Source organism: Aquila chrysaetos, chromosome 22 (assembly GCF_900496995.4).
Source record: "Aquila chrysaetos chrysaetos chromosome 22, bAquChr1.4, whole genome shotgun sequence".
NCBI lineage: Eukaryota > Metazoa > Chordata > Aves > Accipitriformes > Accipitridae > Aquila > Aquila chrysaetos.
The window spans coordinates 9,226,910-9,247,035 of NC_044025.1; the positions used below are offsets into that span (position 1 = coordinate 9,226,910).

At 38.6% G+C, this 20,126-nt stretch overlaps 1 protein-coding gene across 1 annotated transcript; it reads right to left on the reverse strand.

Annotated features, from left to right (window-relative positions):
- On the reverse strand, positions 1–19,342 carry ADRA1B (adrenoceptor alpha 1B). Its single transcript, XM_029998436.2, has 2 exons — positions 17,917–19,342; positions 1–1,105 (listed from the first exon to the last, which is right to left on the reverse strand). The coding sequence occupies exons 1-2, from the start codon at positions 18,887–18,889 to the stop codon at positions 543–545; spliced, it is 1,536 nt and encodes a 511-aa protein (XP_029854296.1). The 5' UTR covers positions 18,890–19,342; the 3' UTR covers positions 1–542.
- Positions 19,343–20,126: the final 784 nt, after the last annotated feature.

A 20,126-nucleotide genomic window follows, 5' to 3' on the forward strand; every position in this document is an offset into this window, starting at 1 on the left:
TTTAAATTGTTGCGAAATTACTTTAATCTTTGACATTGTTTTCCATTTCTAAAGTGCTAATGTACAGTGAAGTACAACAACAATAAGAATTTACAGGCAAAATCAGTGGCAACTAGTACCCTGGAGAGGTACAAACAACACTGCATTGCTCACTTCTGCTCTCGGGCATCCATACATGCGACTAGCACACATGTACACCCACACATTCATACACATTTCCCCTGCCCACCCCCATATTTATACATTCTTTCTATATACATATGTGTTTGGCTGTTCCACAGTACTTCCATGACAGCTAAATAATTGGATGTGCACTTCCCTGGGCTTATGTGGCACCTTCTCTGCATTGTTTTTGCTTCAGTAGCCTCTCTGGCAATTCACTGGGAATGTGGTTAACCCCTACACTTTGCTGCTCTTGTGACATAAATCTGCCTGTTCCTCATTGGCTTCCTTCTAGTGCTATACTGAGAAATTGTGCGCTGGTCCATTTCTTCACCTGGGCTAAACGTCAAACTTGTTGGTGTACAAAGAGAACAGACTGTTCATTCCAGCGTCATGTTTGTTCTACAATCAGTTTTGCCATTCAGGGTGTCACAGATGGCCTCATGGTCCCCATTGCTGGAAGCTTGGCTGCCAGCAGGAACATGGCCATTGCGCTCTGTTAAGAGATTGAAGGTAAAGAACTGGCATGGGTCCTTTTGTCTGCTGCCTTCCTGTAAGGGGCTCAGGAAAGAGCTGGAGTTTTTCCATTCCTGGAATGTGCACATCTCCATATGTGGGTGAGTGATTTTGCTCAGGTAGCCAGGGCTGGGAGATGCTGAAGATAATGTCCTCTGACTGCCACTTAGGAAACTGCCGCTGTCTTCCAGAGAGTCTTTCCTAGGGTGTTCAAAGGAGCACCGATTCCAGTTTCTGTAGCTGTAGGCCCACCACCCCAGCTGCTTTCGACGGTGGCACTGGCATTTTAGGATCTGTATAAAAGCCCTCTTGAACTCTTTGCTTGAGCAAGGGTAGATGACTGGATTCATGCAGCTGTTAAAGTAGCCAAGCCAAAAAATCACCTTGAAGATTGTTTCAGGGGGCTTCAGAGCTGAAAACAGAGATCCTGTCCAGAAGAAACAAGCAGAGACAATATCTGAGATAATTGGTTTGTCTGCCTTTAGGAAGGATAAATGTCCCATCAGATCACTGTTAAGACTCCGTTTATTAAAAATCTTTAGCGCATCTTGCTTTCATTTTTGGTCTTTTGGTAATAAAATGTTACTTTTGTTATTTTTAAAGCTAATAAGGAAATACTTTCCACCATCTGAAAGCTAAAGGAGCACATAATTGATGTAGAATTAAAAAATAGAAAGCAGTGCTTGTGTTTATATGTACACACCTGTTGCACTAACATCTGTTGATCACAATGAAAGATCAAACCTCCATTGTCCAAGCTATTGCACAATGCACACATGTGCCTTCTTCAAAGAGCTTTCGCATGTCATTTTTGAAGAAAAAGATCTAACTGTTCCCAGGCTTCTCAGAAGGAACGTGTTCAGACACACCTTATAACTTCTAATACATTCTCTGGCAGCTGCTAAACATCACCCCATTTATCTTATTATGATAGTACAAACCTCTTGAAACCTGAAGTTAATTGTGGTACTTCCCATATCTCAGGCATTCATAAAAGTGGTGTAACCCAAACAAAGAGGTTATTTTATGAATACTTCCTTTTCCATTCACAACCAAATAATTTCCCTAAAGAAGCTGACCAAATGAAAAATTCATACTGGGAAATCCATTTCATGTACTTTTAGTATTAAAAACATGCAATTGATCAGTTAAATTTAGCAAACGGGGCTTTATAAAAGAATGTATGACATTTTTAAAGCAAAACAGGCGTTCAACAGTTATCCAGCTGGGAAAATACCTTTGTGCCTGGCTCAAGTAATCAAAGAGTGGTGATTCAGGAGAGAATTCTTATGTCAAGTACTGGAGTTAGATTTGAAGAGTTTTTCAAATGGAAGGTGACATTCAAGCCTGAATGTCACATCTCTGAGAAGAGCAACCTTTTACAATGGTGTGGTTTCAGATTCCCTGGGCTATGAAAGCAGCTGAGTCAGTTGTGACTGTCAGGATGCTTTAGTGGGGAGGGATATGATTCTAGGCATATTTCCCATCTCATAGCAATGTAGAGGCCACAGCTGTGGCCTCAAAACTATGCAAAAGCACTTCCTAGCTTCTTGGGTAAATAGCTCTTATGTGCCACAGTAGATACTGCTGTTTATCTAAATGACAATGCTGGCCTGGTGCTGACTATAGGGGTTTGAGTCTCCTTAGCTCACAAGAAAGCCAAAGGGAAGTAAGTATGTGTCATTCCTCACACACCCACTGCCCTTCTCAGTGTGTCAGCTAGTCCGTGAACTAGCTCAGAAGAGAAAATAAGATGCTGAGATGGCATTAGCTATCTGAGAGACTCTTCCCCCCCTTCACTTGGGCAATAGGAGTCAGGAAGGATCCTGTGAATCTGCAATAATAGATTTTTTCCCTGGCAGTGTTTTGGTATGGTGCCAGCTAGCGCTAGCTCTACCTATTGCCTTGGAGCTAAGCAACATGCTAGCCATTAAGGTTAAAATGGAGGTTTTAAATTACAAGGTTCATAGTATTTGTTTCATGACTCCTGCACTTTACTGACTTCTACTCCATGTGCAAGACTCTTGTAAGTTGAACCCATGTCCCTTACTGCTTTGTTGCTGCTAATGATTTGCAGGGTTTGACCAATGCCTCTTCTGTCCATCTGGTGGAGATCCTACATCCATCCTGACTGATACTGCAGAAAGTACAGGGTACAACATGTCTAACATCAGAGAAACTATGAATTGTATTTGATAAATTTCCATCAGATAAATCAAATCAATGCAAGCACTTAAAACTGTGTCTTGTGAGTGTTACATACTTTTTGATGAAAGATTCAGTGACAATTCATGTGATTCTATGAAATAAGCAGTTAAATAGGTGTCAAATTCTTATAAAGCTTTAGGAAAAGTTGATCTCAGTTCATAACTGCAGCCAAGATGAGCAAGATGCTCCAAAATTTCCCACATGCACAGTTGCAAACCTTTTCAGAATTCATTTTGTAAATAATAATTGCTAATATTTTCCCTGCAGTTTGGGGAAAAGAGAAGCTTTGTGACTTTACAAAACAAGAACAAAGCATTATTATGTACAACAAGGAACTTTTTGGAGCTCATATGGATAATTTCTTAATTATTTTTCTGGTTCTCCTTTAAAATATAAATGAGTTTTAGCTCTTAAAGCACAGTAAACCTTGTGAAGTGGCTAAAGAGGTCCTATTTTTTCCTATGTGTGAATGTTGAATGAGCAGTGGTGAATGTTTCCAGATCAGTTGGTTTGCCTTTCTCTCATACTGTAACAATTGAAAATCTACAGGACATCCCTCTACCAGATTTAAATATTTTTAGGCAGGTTATATATGGACAGAGTAAATGCTATGGTATACTTTTCAATAAAATAAAAAAAAAAAATAAGGAAGTTTACTGACAAATTTTGTTAAATTCTCTAAGGACAAATAAAATGAGCTAAGCTATATAGAGAAGAAAACTGGGAACCAATGTAGTTAAATGAGTTATGCTTGTATAATCTATATTCCACATGAACTGAATATAACTACATACAGTAAAGACTAAGAGACCAAATAGGGAAAAGGGTAAAAAGCTGAGTGTTGAAAAATGGCTAATCTTTGTAAACTTCTTCAAAGAGTATGTGTTCCTTAAGGAAAAAAGGTAAGGAGCTTATGCTTATCTTACGCTTATCTCATGATAATCTGTTTTTCAAATGCCATTTGAAAAAAATGACATGCAGGCCATTTTCAGCAGCTGCAGCAAGCGTTTTCAAAGCTCTTATATTAAAGGGCAGCAACACAAAAGAGCAGAGAATTTCCTCATAGCAACCCTGACTGACAGAGGCACTTTGTGTTCAGGCCTGATTCTAGAAAAATCACTGAGCCCTGATCAATCATTTAAAAGCTATCATGACCCTAGCTGAGTCATTAACAGAAAATATGGAAATAGATCAGTTTGGAAAGCTGTGTGGTAGTGTGACTTGAAAATAAAGATCAGCATTTAGCTACAATAGTAGAAAAGTTTTGAAACTAAGAAATTCAGGAATAAGTGTCAAGGAGTTAATGAAAACACTCATCATTAAACACTACTTCATTCTCCACTTTTTCTTGGTTCTGCAAACAGCACAATGCAAGTGTTGCTTGACTCATAAATTATACACAAACTAGTAGATTAAGTTTTCACAAGAAGGTAAGAAAGTATGCTTTTCTGAACAAGGACTATTAATTTGATAAATAAGCCATTGATTTACAGACTGGTGTGTTAGTTGCTCTCAGTTCAGACTGATGTATTAAAACTGGATAGAATTCTTCTTAACTCCTCTACCCTTCCTAATATATATATATACGTGCAACTGCTCTGAAGGGAGATGGATTTCATCTATGAATTTTGTCTATGGTGTAGTGCCCTATTACTTCCTAGTTTTTTTCAGTCAGGTGGTAGGTAGACAATTATTCCAAGAAGGCTCTAGCAATAAGAGAGGTCGCTGCAGTCTCAGTGAGAATAAATTCGTATATAGGAGCACGACTCATTTGCTCTCAGATAGCACTTTTCATCTGTCAGTCATCCTGACTTCGTGCTATCCTCCTGATTTTACCAGTGGGCAATCTGAGCTGGGGGAAGGTAAAGCAATCAGCTGATGGTCATATGCTAATAATTTTCACCAGTAGGAAAGTTTTTGTTTTACCGAGAAGAGACCCGTGAGACCTGACATGACTCTCTTAACCACTAGAACTCACAGTGGGTAGTACAGTGCATTCAAGTAGTGTGTAGGTGGGTCCTGCTGCCTTCGCCACTACCCAAGAAAAAGCAGAATTCAAGAATATTTCCTGAGATTAAGAGAAACTGGTTGATGCACATGATCAGATACATTTCTGGCCTTGCAGAGGCTATATGCAATGACTACATGATTCTAGCAAAACTCCACCTATGAAGGGATCCATGGCTAATGAAGGGATCCTCCACCACCAAAAGCTACAGATGCTCTGAAATGTAGTATTTTTGTAATACAACTTTTGATCATGGTGAAGGAAAAAGGACTGAGGAGACATGACAATTCGTCTTTAAAAACATAGAAGTTACCTGCAAAGAAGGAGGAAAGTAAATCTTTTTTCACGTCGTCTACAGTGGCACAGTGTGCTTCCATCACTACAGAAGCACAGTGATTTGAATTGCAGCAAGACAAACCGAGATTATGGATTGGGAAACACTTTCTGTCTTCCAAGACAGAAAAATTCTGGAACATACTGCCTAAGAAAGGTGTAAAAATCCAACCCTGGAGGCTCTTAAAAACAGAGTAGACACACGTCTACTGATTTATGTATAGCTGATCCAGCTTTTGGGTTGGAGGATGTCCTGAATGACCTCTTCAGATACCTTCTATTCCTTTTTTGTCTGATTAACTCTGCAGAATATAGCTGTGTTCATCAGGAAAACTTTATGGTTTAAGTTTTGGCAGCCCAGCAGAGTTTTACATTTGCAGTACTAGAATCCCACTGACAATGTAGTCTTAGATCCCCTTGGTAAATATATCCATTATTTAGGTTGAGGATTAACTGTTAGAAAAATGGAATGTCCAAGACAGATACTTATTTGGGCACTTATTCTCTTCAGGCCTTCGGAAAGTTTCTGAGTTTTTGTATTTGGTCCCTCCTCACTGGGTGGAATCCTAGCCTGAGTTTTCTACAGAGAGAAGAAAAGCTGTTCTTTATTACCCAGAAGGTGGTTTAGACGGATGTTGCCATACATGCCATGTACTTCTAAATATAGTTTAATTTGGTGACTATTATGCAAAGCTTCACTGACTTTCACCATATAAAGAGATGAAAAATATTTTGATTAGCTTGTATATTTTTAACATTACCCTTTTCCCTACCTTGTTCTTGGAATTAACAACAATACCTTTTATTTAGCTGCGCACATGCTTTACCTCATAATTAACCTGTCAGGAGCAAACAACTGCGGGCTATTTTGGTACCTTGATAAAATGATAAAGCTAAGCCTACTAGACACACTCTCTAAACATGAGACTAGTATTTCCTTCCTTAATCTCCAACTACTTTCCCATCGTAGTCTGATAAACAGATTAAATATTTCCCTGTACTGATTTAGATTGCTTTTCAAAATGGCTGGAAAATTTTACATATGATTATCTATCTCCTCAGTGATTTATTTGTGATGGGGGTAGCCAGAGCAGCTTCCTTACTCAAACTGATCGCTTTCTTGATGCTTCATGTTTAACAGCTTCACTCTAAGAGAATGTAAATTTTCTGTTCTCTTTTATTTTTCTGCACTAAACCCTGTGATTTTTTAAACATAGCACTGCAATCTTATCTCTGATTGCACCATTGACACCAATGAAGTTTTTGCAAAGCCTGTGTCCAACACAAATGGAGAACCAGAAATATTTCAGACACTCAATCAACTTGATAATTTTTTATTGTTTTTTGACCATGCTCACCAGACTTGATAGAGCTGTTCAGTTTGGAAATACACTGAGCAACAGCAAATATCATAAAAAGAAATTGAGAAGTATTTTATTTAGTAAAAGCTTATTTCATTTAGGGTCTGACTGGTTCTTTATAATGAGTGCTTTATTACACAGAAAGTACGTAAAGCACCCTCAATGAAATTAGGGAACATTGTGGGAAACAATTTGCCATATTAATTGTCTTAACATATTCTGCAGAATATCTGTCCAGAACATCACTGAGACCTTAAAATTCAGAGTCCACTGGAGTCAGTGGGAGTCTTTGAAAGCCTTTGTAAAGGCTCATAAGGACTTCAGCGGTCTTTGGAAGAGCCCTTAGAACAGCAGGGTGAGCAGCAGGAAAATCTTCTGGACTGGCTTAATCCCAATACTCTTAATTAAGGAAAACTCTTCATTGAAGGGGTTTTGATGTAGCCCTCTGCAGAGGAAAAACACACACACATGCATGCACGCGCACACACACATACACACACACACTCTACTGTCTCATATTCTTTCCTGTTCTGCTATTTTTCTTCCATCTAAATATCTGCTCCTTTGCTACTTCTCACAACTGACCACTGTATTCGTAGAGAAAGGAGGATGGGAAAGTTAAGACCTTCTATTTATGGATCCTTAATGTAATAGCTGGCGAGCTTCTTGACAAAAGTGTAATACACAGGACATGTTTGAGTTTCCACTTCCACTTTAGGGAAGAAAGAAGTTAACATCAAAATTAGGTCTGCCAATGCAACCAACCAATCAGACAAAACCCCCAAACTATGTCCAGGAGAAGGGAGAAAACTTGCTACTCCAGTTGTATGCATATGCAAGGTGATGAGATACTAGTGATTAGCTGGAGTTTAAATCTGAAAAATAACATATAAGATAATGTTTATGAGCTAAAACTTTTGAAAATGCCTTTGATATCTCTGTGCCATTCTGCTCTGTGTGCTACTTCCTGCCACACAAAGGAAATAACTATGTATATGTGACCAGCAGTTGTTTCTGATGACAGTCATTTGTGAAATATCACTGGGTTCCATTTTGTGGTTATATTTCTTCCCTTCATCCTTCATGCAAAGAATATATATATTTATACGTGATGCGACTGAAAGCCAAGAACTTAATAGAATTACAAAATTATTGCAGTGGGAAGGGATGTTACAGGGTCTCTTGTCCAGCCCCCTGCTCAAAGCAGGGTCAACACTGCATTAGGTCCCCTGAAGCCTTCCCTTCTGAAGGCTGAAGAAGCCCCGTTCCTTCACCCTCTCCTCACACAAGGTGCTCCATCCTCATGATTGTTTTGGTTGCCTCCACTGGACTCCAGTTTATTGTTGTGTTCCCCTGCATCGATGCAGTACTCCAGACACGGTCTAATGAGTGTTGAGTAAAAGGGCATAATCACTTTGCTCCATCTACTGCCTCCGTTCCTATTATACAGCCCAATATGCTGCAGCTTGCATCTGATAGGGGCATTTGAATAATTTTACATTATATGTTAATGTTTGTGTGAGTCATGGGAGATGGTATTCTGTGTGTGTATTTTCAAGAATGCCATTATTTATTATTTGTACCCAGTGGGAGGAAAATTTAAAAATATTAATGATTTTTAAATTTAAAATTAAGCACATACTCCTTTACTGTCTGCCTTCTCTTTAATATCCCTGCTTTTTCTTTTTCCATCCAGGCATGTTCACTTTTCAGTTACTTACTTCCTTTCTTCCTATTAATGTTTAAATATTTATTTCTACTCTCCTTGTCTTATTTAGTTTTTAACTCCAACTGCTAATCTCTTTTCTAATCACTTTATGTTGTGATAATTGACTTTCTATTAATTAAACATCAATTTTTAATAAGTTGTGTATTTGATATCAATTAAGTATCTAAATTACTTATAGAATCATCAGTTCTGTTCAGAATCAAGTATTTGATACTTAGATTAGATAATAGTTGAGCAGGAGTATTGTGAATTTCCTGGATTTAAGGAGAAAAAGTCTCTATGGATGAGTTTTGGTTTATCAGGTGCTATGTTTTCTGCCCATTTCAAAAAATTACATTTCAAAATCTTTTAAATCCAGTTTTGCTTAGATAAGAGCCAACCTAGGGTGAGTGTATGTTCCTGTTTACTGGAACAAATACAACATTTGGGTTTTTTGAAACAAAATAGTCTGGAGTTGTTTACGTACTTCACTTTGTGTCAGTTGATATTCCAGTAATAGCAAACTAGCTACAATAAAATATGTCATGAAACAATAACGGGGTAGAAGGAGAGGTTCACTGCACGGGTTTTTGTCATTGTCTTAAGATTAAAGAAAAGCCATAAAATTTGAAACTACTTGTCTTTATTCATAACAAGTAGAAAATGAAGTGTTTCAAAACTTGAAACACTGAGTGGGGGTATTCTGGAGAGAAGGTAGAGAGTCGGTAATAAGTATTTGGAAGTTTTGTTATAGAGTCTGGTCAAATATAAATAGTTAAGGTAACCTTGGAAGGCAAACATATCCTCCCTCATTCAGAGGAGAGAATTATTCTATTTTGGTGCAGATTGGAGTCATTCTGACTCGAGTTAAATTTCAACTTTTCAACATTCCACACAAAAGACAATTCCAATGTTTTAAAAATTGCTGTAGTGATGAAAAGCATTGCAAAATGCAAAATGATAACAAATGAGTTCTGAAACATGAAAAACAGGAAGCTTCAACAATATCAAACCCTGTCTCTCAATCTGTTCTTGAGAAGACAACTTCCGCAAAAATGAGTATTGTTTTGCAAGAAATTTGATTTACGATGGAACTCAGCCTGCCTGTGAAAAGTGATTTGACCAAATTTGTAATGTGATCAGCAAGAGACTTTCCCACTGCTAGGCAGTTGATGTCTGCTGATGGCCTGGCTGGGAACCTCCGCTTCTCCCCTGCAATTCAAGCTGTAATTCCTGCTGCAGCCGTAACTGTTGGTAGCTGCTAATGGCTGAGTTACAGCCACTTCATAATGAACAAGGAAAGCTCAAATGCTATATGTGTATAGCTAGTAAAATTCTCCTTGTAAAAGTAATAAGCTGCCTCTGACCAGAGTTGCTGTGAGTATGAGTTTAGAGAATGCGGAAAGGATGTGTTCGTCTTTTAAGCTTTCTGCGGTCCTTTTTACCACATGCTTAGCCAAGTCAGCATGCCAAGGTTTTAAAGCTAATTGGATTTCTAAAGCTCCTGATTTCTTTCCTTCCAGCATTCAGTGTTTGTTTACATTCCCCTGGACTTATTTAATATAGGAACCCCCCCCACAGTTTACAAACAGTAGAGGATGAAATAGAAAGTATGGTTATAAAATTGAGAGTTGGTCAGGCTGGGAGGGACTGTAGGCCTTCTGGAGAAGAGGGTTAGGATAACAGTGAAAAAAGATCTTGAGAAATAGGAAGAGTATCCAAAATCAACAATAAAATTCAGTAAGGAAAATGAAAGGAAAGATGGCTAGCATTTGGTTATGGTTTTCAAGCATGTTGGAGTCTCTGTGGGATGCCTTGGGCTGCATATCCCAGTGGCTGTCAGGCTGGCGGACACCATAGGAATCACGGTAACCCTGCAGTCACCAGCATGCACTCCTGTGTTTGTGGGTAACGTGTGTGTGTGTGTGTTGGGGGAAAGCACTTCGCTGTTAAGGAAGGAGAAATATCAAATAAGGAGTAACTGACTAGACAATGATATTGCATAAGATAATGTGAGAGAAATAGAAATACAAACACGATGCTGTTGCAAGTACAGCTGTTCTTATTTTTCATTGTATTAATAGGTATGTTACGTATATGCCCAAGGATCTAGGCCAGCTGTTAAGAAAAGTGTCCTGGTTGTGAGGAATTTATGTTCTAGAACTACCTGTAGCAGTTGTGGGATTCTCTTTGCTGGAGCCTTCTGGCCCTACAGTGAGCTGACAGTTGTGAGGGGTAATGAAGGTATCATTCAACCAGTCCTCAGCCCTTGAGTCTTTCATTTCCCTGTTTTCCAGTTGAGTCAAGGAAGTCACAGAGAGAAATCTCCCCTAACTGTCCTGACAGGTTAAAAGTGATTTATACCCATTCCTCCATCCCATTCAAACAGGGAAATAAATGTCTGCAAACTAATACATTATTGGTATTAACTAAACTCAGTAACTCCTACCAATCTAAGGCCTGATCCTGTATAGACAAGTGCTTAAGCAGACAAATGAAAGTAGCAGACATACACAAGTGCAGAATCTGCCCATAAAGAGCACATCCCCTTATGTATATGTTCATGAGTAAGAGCAAAGCCCAAGGAAAACATTTTCCTTGCTGTCTCATAGGCTGAGAAAGGTTATTGGTTCTATTTTCTTATCCTAATTAAAATTAACTATTTCTTGTCATCCACACTATCTCTTTCATAAAGGGTATCTCATATTTCAGATGAACAAATCACTTCATTGAGACCTGCATGAACTTCATTCACAATGGCTCAAATTTGAGAGCCTTTTAAAGACTCCAAAAATACTTATCTAGAATGGCCAAAATAAAACCAGGACTTAACCTCCCTTGAAGCCTTGCTGATGGAGGTTGTAGTACAGATAGGGATCAGATCTTTTTACTAAAACCCAGAACTGCTACACCTTCTTATATTACAAGCAATTGCAAAGCAGAGTAGCTATATTTGCATTTTTAAAGGGACAGTGCCTATGTATTTAACCACAGAGCTACTAACACTGGTACTCCTGGCACAGTAAGATTGTCTCTGATTGATAGGCAGAACTTAAGAGATAGTCTATCATTTCCAGAGATCCTGCTCTGGTCTGCAGTCTATGACTGTCCTTCCTACAGCATCATACAAAAGATAGTGTTGATGCATAAAGCTTTGAGAGTTGAAAATTATTTTTAAAACCTTATGGTACAACAGACCATTTGCAAGTTGGTATTTAGAAGAGCAATTGAAAAGACAGACAGGAGCTTTATTTGCCCAGCCCAGAAAGAAAAAGAAAGAGGAAAGCTGTGGTTTAAAAAAGAACAATAAAAAAAAAAAAAGCAACAGGATTAAGGTTTTTCATGTCTCATCCATAGTTGTCATATTAGCAAAAATTCTGAGTATATATTGAGTAACAAAATATGGAGATACAAGATATGGAAAATATACGAGATATGGAAAAATTCCATCAAGCACTTACATTTTTGACACAAACCCTATATATCCTTGCATACTAGTCTACCACCTCTCAATCCAGAATAGCTATGATGACTTACACCACAGAGAGAATTCACTTGTGTTTGAATTGTGTTGCCTTCACATAAATATGATAAAACCAAGATCAATTTTAGTAAGAATCTTGTTTGGTACTCTAAAACTGAAAGTAGATAGGGTCAGAAACATGATGTTATTGTTATTATTATTTTGTCCAAAAGAGTTACAGACTTTTGCAGCTTGCTAACTAGAAAGAATATGAGCTAAGCTTATGCTTGTTTTGCAAAGGATTAGCTGATTAAGGGAGCCTAGAAACACTAATCTAAGTCTGCTGACATTTCATTTGTTATACTTAAATATCTTCAATTACTGGGCATGCTTTTGTGCCTTTTTCTCTCCTTCTCGCTTCTGACTTATAACTGAGGTGATCTGCCTTGGACATCATTGGTAAATAACAGGACTCTAGCATGGAATTGAGTAACACAGCTACAAAGATATTGTATGAACTTGCATTATATTTTTTCTCTTTTGTTACTTAGAGACTGATGGTTATGGCTTTTCTGTTTCTAGGTATCACTTCAAAGCCCATCAATATAGCTCAAAATCTTGCCATGGGCAGTGGAGGAGGACTTTAATGAAGATACTAAAAAACCCATCACTTTTTGTTCATGTCTGTCTTTCACAGATAGGTACGCTAAAGAACATGCAGCTGAGGTCCTGAGGTATGGCCTCAATGCTTTAGGACCATATGCACATGTATAACTTTACTCAATGGTTTCATTATGACTACCAACCTGAGCAATAGCACATGTGTTTACAAATGCCTTTGGCATCAGGACCTTGTGTCCACTGCTTTGCTGGATGCTGGATACTGAAAGCAGTGTTTCCTCTGAAATTATCACTTCTCTTTTGTCTTTGATTTCAGTAGTTTTGAGATTTCCTATTGCTGCCCAGTGGCTCAGTCCTGAATTTTGTTTTCATTGGAGCTTTCTGATCACTGGAGTTGCTGCCATCCCTAAGGTTGAATAGTCAACATGAGTGGATTTCTTTGTATTTTTTCTGTATTGCTTTGCATATTTGTTTTTGTAAGACTTCAAATCAAAAGCCTACATAGGAAGTACCCCAGAATTTGTGCAGTTTCATCTGCTTTGATAACAAACGGTTTTGTTCTAAAAAGTAGAATTCTTTAAGTAACTGATAATTGGCATCCTTTGCAAATGAAAAGGCTTAAACCAGGGCTTAAGGGATGCTATTTTAGTAGTAAAATGAATCATCTTGAAATAATCTAGTCCTCCACATGTGACGAAACATGCTGTACTGGTCAAGAAATGCCCTTATGATGTTTAGTTTTACAGGAATTGGCTAGAAAATAGGAGGAGAAGGTTCCTGCTATCACCCGTGCAGTTGAACATTGTACCAAAGATTGACCTGCAAATGGGCGGAGGGTCAGATTGCCACATATATCATTAATTTGTCCAAATTCTGTATAACTATTAACTTGAGGGCATCAAATCTAGAGAGCTAGGCTAGTTAGAGAGGGGAAGAGGGGGCAAGACCAAAATGAGATAAAAGACAAACCAGGCCTAAAGCCTTGCAGAAAGCAGAACCCAGTAGCATTGACAGCACTGGACCTAACATCTTGAAGTGTTTCCCATGGGAAACTAAGTGGCCTAATTTGGTATTCTTGGTGCAGAGATGCAGAGGTTGGCCTGATGTAGCATAAATCTACATACTGTACTTGAATAACATTTTATTTTAAGAAAAATTTCGTATTGGCTGACCTGTAGCATGAAGAATATTTTATGTTCTTTTTATTATTTTATAGAGAGGTTTCAAAAGCTTAATATATAAGGATAGTCAAAACAGTTGTATCTTCATTATGAGGCTCTTGGGACTTTATCCCACTGCCAGTTAAGTTACAAGAATTTTGTTTCTGACTTCAGTGGATAAGATCACAGGTTTTGTGGGAGCGGGGGGGAGTTAGCCTCTGAACTGGGAAGTAAATAATGCTTGCTGATCTCCACTGGAGTTAAGCAATGGGCTGGGGAAGTTAGTTAAAGTTGGTTAAAGTACTGGACGTGCTGAGTTTTCCCTTTTGGGGGGGGGGGGGTTGGGGGGTGTCTGGGAGAAGACTGGCAAGCCACTTTGATATCTTAATTAACAGGAATGAGACTAAACTTTTACCTAGTAGCCAGGGGGAAACATATGATCCTTCATTTTGGGTTCATTTTTTAAATAAAAGCATTGGCATAAAATTGGATATTCCTTTGTTTAAATGACGGAGTTTTAATGAGTGTTACCTTATTTCTGCAGGGCTCTAGTATCTACATTAAAATAATCTATTTTACTCAGCGTTTTTCAGCAATGCATATTTAATACAGTCCTGATGCCTAAGAAAAGATTTGTATGAGGGGGAAGAAAAACATTTTTAAAGAAGCAAGATATTTACTCTTCAAAGCTGAGTCACTGAATTTATGGCACCAGAAGTTGTCTCAAAGACACGTCTTCATTTTATTTTTTATGCTGTACCACAAATAATTTTGAGTGGCACCACAACTGTTTACAGACATGGAGCATTTACGAATGTGCACAACAAGGATATTCTGTAACTCTATTGCTATCTGGAAAAAATATCTGGCAGCTACTGGAATAAAACCACATTTCTGACATGATTCTCTTTGATACCAGTTTTGCTGCATCATCAGGTGCTTAACACTAAAGGCAGCATGATTCAGTCCTACAAAAAGAGATCGTGGGTCATTCTTTGTGCTGATTGTGTCATGATGTTCAGTATGTCATAGTGCCAGTGCTGTAATTGCTCTCCATAGCTGTATACAGAGCTCTGTCAGAGAGCTTTCCTTGCAGAGCCTTTTGATTCTTGCTTGAAAAACAATCTGTGAGTGTTAATATTATTTCTTTTCCTTTGTCATGGAATATTTATTCGAGCAACATCCCTGCTTTCAGCACCGCGTCAGTTCCCAGTATATATCTGCCACCTGATGCCATAACCCTTTGTCTGGGATATCAAAATGGGTAGCTGCAGAATGTATGGAAATGCTAGAGTGGAAGAATTATAATCTTGTCTGGGAAACTAGTAGAAGAGCTGAGAACACTTTTAACATGAAGGAAGCTCTTCTACATATAAGCAGATTTGTTAAGACGTGGTTTTGGGGTGTTGCAGAAAGAACGTGTACTGACTTGTCAAATGTTTTGTGGTTGGGTCCTCAGAAATCCAGAGTTGCTCTGCTAACGCCATTCTCCAGAGTCATGGCATTACTGAGTGAAACAGGGAGCAACAAAAAACAGTAAAGATGCAGATGTGAGGGTATGATTTGGGTTAATGATGCAAATATAAGGTATGAAAAATACAGGCTAAGGAAGAAGCCTATCCTTCCGGTAGAGTGAAGGTAAGTATCTAATCTGGACTCAGTAGCAGAAAAGGTATTGCAGTTTGCAGTCCTACACTGATGAGTGAGTGGGTTGTGATTAAAGCAGTCCAGGGCACCTATGGAGGGTTTTGTAAATCATCAGTACCTTTTGGATTCTACAGTTTGCCTATCACTGAAATTTATTTCATACCATTGTGTGCTTTTTGTAAGGTTTCTTAATAGCATTTCATTTAATTTTGTGACTTCAAGACACAAAGCAAAAGATTTCTGGTATGAAGAATGCAGCACTCAGCAAGAAGTCTTTCTCCACTGCTGTATCCTCTTCTCCAGTTAAGGATGGCTGCATTATGCATGTCAGGAAAAGGTCTTTTCCCCACCTGTTTTAGTGAGCAATGCTTTAGTCATGCCTAACATCATTAATTAACTTTGCACTGATACACAGAGATGAAAAGTCCAAGGTTCTGGAGTGTGCTGAATAAATGAAAAAAAGAGATCAGGGACAAGGAACAAAACCAGCCCTATTCCTAGTCAGCAAAACAAAGGGAAAGTACCTACTGTTTAAATGCATGTGGATACTGTATTGGGTACTATGTATACCTTTTTTCCCCCTTTCTTAGACTAAAGGCTGTCAGTTAAGAGTTGGGCCCCTGAAAGGATTTCTAGGCAGAAGGCTGGAGAGCCAGCAGGCTACATTGCGATGCCAAGATGCTGATTTTTTCACTCTTCTAACCAACACAATGGTAACTCTTTCTGAACCTCAGCTCTGTGGGGCACCAAGTGCTCACAGCGCTCAAGTGAGCATGTTGGGGGTTATAGACACTCAGTCTGTGTTGGGTCAGAGGCCACAGCAGTGGGTTTAGCCCTTCAGCCCACCCAGCACCTCTACCAGCACACAGTGTGTTGTGGTGGAGGCTCGCAGCCTGTCACCTCACTGATGCCTTGGACACAATTTATATGAAAGATAAAATTGTATTGTGACAAGCAATACATTCTTCACTCAGGTGTCTTAAGCAACGACTCATTAAACTTCCCAGGAAAGACCAGGAGTTTTGAAATAACTTCTCAAAGGGAAAACTGACACTTTTTCAGGAAACTTAATTGTTTCTCACATTGCTTCTGCCCTGTGACCATAATGTTTTTAATGGACTGGTCTGCATCTGTGTTCATTGACAGCATCAGTAGCTATACTGGCTTCTGCTAGCTAAGGGTATGCTCTACTGCATTCACATTTGCTTTTTTTCTCCAGAGTTCCTTCAGTAATACAAAATCAAGGAGGGAATCTACTTTATCAGGGGATCATGACCTCCTAGCTACATATCTAGTACTACTACTGTTACAATGTGGTTAAAATATATTTCTGTCCACAGGTATGTATTTTTGCAATGGTTGGAAACTTGCTCTGTGTTATAAACTGTCTTTAAGAGCCAGCACAAGGGCTTAAACTTCAGTAGCCAAAGAGAACTTTGCTCACAATTTTCCTTCTCTTTGGAATTTTTCACATCCTTAACATTAGCTTTATGCAGATCTTGAATCATAAAGGTTTTTAAGTTTATGATACAATAAGCTAGAGATTATAAAGTTGCCCTGCAATAGCTTAAGTAGTTGTCTTGCAGTAAAAATTCTAGTCTAAATGGTATTACACATTCACTGAAATTATAATTTTATAATACTTCACTAGGCCAGGTTGCTGAACTCAGTTTGGTTTTCTATAACAGTCTCTAAAAATATTCGCTTACCACTCAATTAGAAATGTTTTGGTAGGGTAACTAAGTAAATACGAATTCAGAACATTAATAAAGGCTTTTTCTCCCTTTTCTTTTTCCATCTCTTTCCATATTTAGGCTGCCAGATTGTCTGTGTCCCAGAGAAATGAATTTTGGACAGATATTTTTGAGAGCTTACTAATTCAATGTCTTTAGATATTCCGCTTCAGAGGTAGTGCTAGTATGAAAGACAATACAGGCAAATTTCAGAAGGACTTGGGAACACAGAGCAAATCAAAAAAGCAAACAAAGGTCTCTATCATCTAATGCTTTAATAATATTTTAAAGTTGACAGTGAACAAAGTGGCTGCCAAAACCTCACATGGCAATCTCCTGAAATGCCTGAACTAAGTAAGACCTATTGAAACCAATGAGAACCTTTCTGTGGGGATCAGTGGGCTTTGTGTGTTTGCTTTTAGGATTTGATCAGTGATGTTTGAACTGAGAACTAGAACTTTTTCAGCTTCCCAAAGCTCAGGGGAGTTTTGCACCTCATCATTAGATCAGGTTCATTTCCATTTAAGACACCTGATAATGCCAGAAGACCTACTGTATTATAGTCCAAACATGTAACAGTAAACTAAAACAAGAACATTTCAGTGCTGAAACTGCATTCTTATCTAGGATTTTTGTTAAAGCATCCTATAAAAATGTTTCTGAAACCTAATTCAGTTCAAAGACCATAAAGGGGGATTTAATATATAAACTCTGAAGATATTGTCCCCTGATTTGACATCTGCCCCATCACTGAGAAGCACTACCAGATGAGCAGACTTTCTGCAGGCTGCACACTTCACAGTTTCAGCATGACTCTCTGAAAAAGCCAACATCAGAAGTAAATCACTTTCACTTCCCTTCCTTTCATCTGTTCACTGCAGTTCTCAAAATGATATCTACATATCGTTCATCTCGTTTTTTTCTATGATATTTTTGTAGTAAACATCTAACCCTCTTCCTCCCCCTCCCCTTGCAATCCCTTGATTACCAACTTACCTAGTGGCAGAACAATGAAGAAAGGTAGCCAGCACAAGATAAACATGCCAACCACAATTCCCAGCGTCTTGGCTGCCTTCTTTTCTCTAGAGAATTTAAAAAGTTTGAAAGCTAAGGAGTTCCTGGGATTGTGAGCCTTGGATTTGGTGTTGTTTAATGTGTCCTCGTGAATGTTCCTGTAATGAATCCGTAAAGTCAGCTCCTTGGAGTTGGACATTTCTTTCATAACCCCAGCTTCCAGGTTTTTAGTAGTCCTTTTTGCCACTATGTAGACCCGACAGTACATCACGAGGATGACGATTAAAGGAATGTAAAATGACCCCAAGGAAGAAAACAAAGCATAGAATGGTTCTTCAGTGATGCGGCACTCTTTATCATCCTTGGGTGCTGGTTCTTTCCAGCCCAAAAGAGGCCCAATAGAAATCACCATGGAAAGGACCCAGACACCTAGGAGAGCTAAAATTGCCCTTCTTCTTGTTACCAAAGTTGGATACTGGAGAGAATAACGTACCCCTATATATCTATCTATAGAAATTGCACATAGACTTAAAATAGAAGCTGTACAGCATAGAACATCAACAGCTGCCCAGATATCACAAAATATCCTCCCCAAAACCCAGTAGCCAAGTATTTCCAGTGTAGCAGAGAATGGAAGGACAGTAAAACTCAGCAACAAATCTGCTATTGCGAGGTTAATTATGAAATAGTTTGTAGGGATTCTTAAATGTCTATTGCAAGCAACAGAGAGAATTACCAAGATATTACCTATAATAGCAAAAAGTATAAAGGCACCTAGGATAAGCCCCACAATTATCGCCCTACTGATATCCAAGGCAGGTGAATCCAGATTGCTTGCTGTCTCATTGGAGTTGTTTGCAGAAAGATTGCCATTATTTAGTGCAGACACTTTCAAAAATCCAGGTATCGATGAATTGGATTTATGGCCAAGGTAGGTATTCATCTTAAAAATCATCCTCCATAGCAAGTTATGATTGGATCCCTTGCACAACACGCAGATGGTTTGAGTTCAGTTGAAAGTTATCTCTCTACCCAAGAAGTTGCTGCAAAGCCCCGGCCAGTTTTAGATTGAGAACTCATCTCCCCAGCAAGCTGTCAGCCATGAGCACGTAAAACTTGCACAGCGTGAAGTCCTCTGAAGCCTGTCAGGAATAATAGGCTGTTCAAACTTGCTTAATTTCTCATACAAACTCGTTTAAACAGAAATTAGCAGGCAGAAGTCTTGGCTGGAGCTCGAAAGTAGCTGTTTCGATCATGACGTCCCTGCAATAAAAGACAGGTTTACTGTTTTCCCTTGTGCATTTGTGGTTCTGTTGGAAGGATGCCCCTGTCTAGCTGCTGTGACATGCGTCTCCAAGAAGGGTTTGTCAGCATTTAGGCAGCTCTGCATGAACTGGCTGGCTGTGCTCACACTGCATGTGCTAGTGACATCACTGCGGCTGGCCCCGTCACAGCGCTAGAGGGCAATGCAGTTCAAGTTAAAACTTCCATATCAAAATCTGAAAGCTAAACAAATGGAATATATCAATCTTAATTAAAGCATTTGCCACATAAATCTGGATTGGAAACCTTTAAAAAAACCCAGTTTCATTATCTGAGAAAAATATACTCACTGGGATGTGGTGAAAAAAGCGATTTCAGTACAAAATGATCTAGCGCCCTTTGCCTTTTGCTCACCAAGGAAATTTATTTGAGTTTATTTTGTAATCGAAGTGAATCACATGCCATTTTAGAGAACTAATCATCTCCCACCTTCTAAGGAAAAATAGGTAGGTTCCAAAAATCCCTAGTTTATTCGTAGATTCAGTATTTAATGATGGCATAAAAACATACATGGGAGTAGTTTGTTTCTAATTGTAAACTTTCTGTTAATAAAGAAAAAGTAACAGATTATCAAAATCTCTATTAAGATCTTTATGTTTGTTCTATACTCCTATGTAACAGGCACATCTGTGGCTTCATCTCCTCTTTTCTACCTAGATAACTTTTCTAAGCATAGGTACATGATGAATCCTAGCCTTGAACAGAGCTGAGCACCCTTACCCACAGCCAAAGTGAGGGCAGTGAAAAGTGTTTAGTAGTCTTTTCAAGGTACTCTTTATGCTTAAGTATCTTCCTATATCTTTCCTAAGGGCTGTGAGATCTTTGAGACTGTTGTTAACTCATTGTAGCTCTGGGAAGAGCTATCCTCT